The sequence below is a fragment of the Laetiporus sulphureus genome (assembly GCF_001632365.1).
Source record: "Laetiporus sulphureus 93-53 unplaced genomic scaffold LAESUscaffold_118, whole genome shotgun sequence".
Taxonomy (NCBI): domain Eukaryota; kingdom Fungi; phylum Basidiomycota; class Agaricomycetes; order Polyporales; family Laetiporaceae; genus Laetiporus; species Laetiporus sulphureus.
The window spans coordinates 5,123-7,350 of record NW_024468627.1 but is presented as its reverse complement, the minus strand read 5'-3'; the positions used below and the strand labels follow the sequence as shown (position 1 = coordinate 7,350).

General features: G+C 58.2%; 2 protein-coding genes across 2 annotated transcripts; both read left to right on the top strand.

Annotated features, from left to right (window-relative positions):
• Nucleotides 1–844, top strand: LAESUDRAFT_72282 (uncharacterized protein). Its single transcript, XM_040908285.1, has 3 exons — nucleotides 1–389; nucleotides 446–480; nucleotides 544–844. The coding sequence occupies exons 1-3, from the start codon at nucleotides 190–192 to the stop codon at nucleotides 756–758; spliced, it is 450 nt and encodes a 149-aa protein (XP_040757487.1). The 5' UTR covers nucleotides 1–189; the 3' UTR covers nucleotides 759–844.
• Nucleotides 845–1,388: 544 nt separating this feature from the next.
• Nucleotides 1,389–2,073, top strand: LAESUDRAFT_667609 (uncharacterized protein; the record flags this gene model as incomplete). Its single annotated transcript, XM_040905318.1, has 4 exons — nucleotides 1,389–1,468; nucleotides 1,513–1,616; nucleotides 1,700–1,813; nucleotides 1,862–2,073. 4 exons carry the CDS (start codon nucleotides 1,389–1,391, stop codon nucleotides 2,071–2,073), a joined length of 510 nt encoding a protein of 169 aa, XP_040757486.1.
• Between the last annotated feature and the right edge of the window lie 155 nt (nucleotides 2,074–2,228).

Below are 2,228 nucleotides of genomic sequence, written 5' to 3'. Positions count from 1 at the left end.
CCTCTTGTGTCACTATCTCTAAGGCTTTTCACACCTGCGGCGCCCTTCTACATCCCACGAGAGCTTCTTATGGTATCGACACAAACTTCTTCGAGTAGCGAGCGATGTTTCCACAAGGCATCATCTCGGCGCTAGGCGAGACTAAGGCCAACCACGCAATCTGATGAGCGCATCTGTTCGGCATCTACGATGATCACCGCCGCCTCGTCGGTGCCCCCAGTCGAACGTTGTCGCACTGCGCATCCCGAGCGTCATCTTAGTCTTTGGAAAGCCTTCCATCATCCTGGCGACCGCATTTGTGCACCTCCTCCACTGGGACGCGTTCGAGGCATCGATGAGCCCGAGGTGCAGGAGAAATACGGCGCGTCAAAGTGGGCGGGAATGATCGTGTAAGTTATATTTGTCCTCCTGTGATCATGATGTACCGATACCATTCACTGCACAGGCTGAGCTGCCCACTCCTTATCTTTCTCATCGAATGTACATCCCCAACCTGCACCTTTCATCTCCATTTTCCTCGTAACGTCGTTCCTATCAATGCAGATATCGCCAACTCGTACGTCTACCGCCTCCAGTCGTATTCCTCTGCGCGACCCTCGCCATGCTCTATGCCCTCGCTGTCTTCCGCATCCTCACCTACATCCTCTCCAGCCCAGATCCCTGAACCTTCGATTGGGACTCCGGACCTTATGAAGGGACGAGAAGAGCACGAAGGCGGAGCGAGCCACCTTGCAGGTGACGCGAGCGCGAGAGGTTGACGAGGATGAGGATAGGGAGGTGGAGGTAGATGAGGTCACGCCCCTCGTTATGTCCTCCCGCAATCTTGCACTGTCCAACGCGAACGGCCGCCTACGCCCGGTCGCGCACGCACACACATTCCCGCGTTCGACGCCCCCAGGCGTTGACCACCGAGCCGAATAGTCCAGGAGATGAGACCTTCAAGGACGGGCACCATCCGCACGACCAGCGCGGGTCTCATGCGGCAGAGGGGCTGGTTTGGGCTCGGTGGAGACGACGCAGGTTCAGGATCAAGCTCCAATGACTGCAGAGTGGCAATTAGAGATGGAAAGGGTAGGGAGGGCCGCGCATCGTTCGGCGCGAGCGTTATGCGGGAGCATGAGCGTCGGCGTGTGCACGGGCATAAAGTGAACCATATGCATGCTCACGGGCACTTGCATATGGTTGGCATATGGTCATGGAATCGTGGGGCGGGGACCGGGGCATTCATGAGCATGAGAATGGGGGCGAAGAGGCTGACAGCGGGCATGGAGGCAAGGACGCGGCTCAGAGACAGGTCGGACGGCGGAGGCAGGTGGTCGGCGTCTTGGTGCGTCGTCCTTCTCATCCCGTCCGAAGCGCTCAAGTTGACGTCGCATTCGCGGCGGCAGATGCTCGAGGTGGGCATCATGCTGCAGTCGCTCGTCGTCAGGCTCACGCTCGCGATTATCTCGGGCCCCGAGTTCAGTGCGTACCCCGTTTATCGTCTTCTCTCCGACATGTCGAGCTGATCAGCCCTCGCTCCGCGTCTCTGGTCACTGCAATCATGTTCCACCAGCTGGTTGAGAGCGTCTCGCTCAGAGTCCAGATCGCGACGCTACTTGCGGAGGACGGTAAGTGTGTCTTCTCTCGGCTTTCTTCTGAGTCTTACTGCTTATCTTTGTCTGGGCGGGCAGAGAAGCAACATGAACGCGCTGGCGAGATCGGGTGCTGAAGCCTGCGCTCGCACTTATGTTCGTGGTGACGACGCCCGTGGGGATCGCCATCGGGCTGGCGGTGTTCGGGCCTGGCGAAAGCGAAGGAGGTGCGTGCCACCGTCTCGTTATCTTCTTGGTCTCGGCCTTATGATGCGTTCCACCTCCAGTAAAACTGATCCTGCTCACGGGCGTGATGTCCGCGCTTTCGGCAGGGATGCTCATATATGCGACGTGCGTAGAGATGCTCGCGGGCGACTTTGTGCTCGACCCACATCTGCGGCGCTCTAGTGTCGGCCGGCAGGCTCTCGCGCTGCGCATAATTTTCATTGTCTCCTTCTGGGTATGCGTCTACTTTCAAGTGGGCTGCGCGCTCTCGTGAAGTACCGCGTCAATCCTAGTCTCGGTTCCTCGGTGGTACCTTTGCGGCAGCTCCACTGTCCAATAGCGGGTGAGTAGCTATGATTGCCGACAGTCCACAATGATTCTCATCACTATCAGCGCGTTGGTGTCCGATATCTGGGATGCAGGAAACCG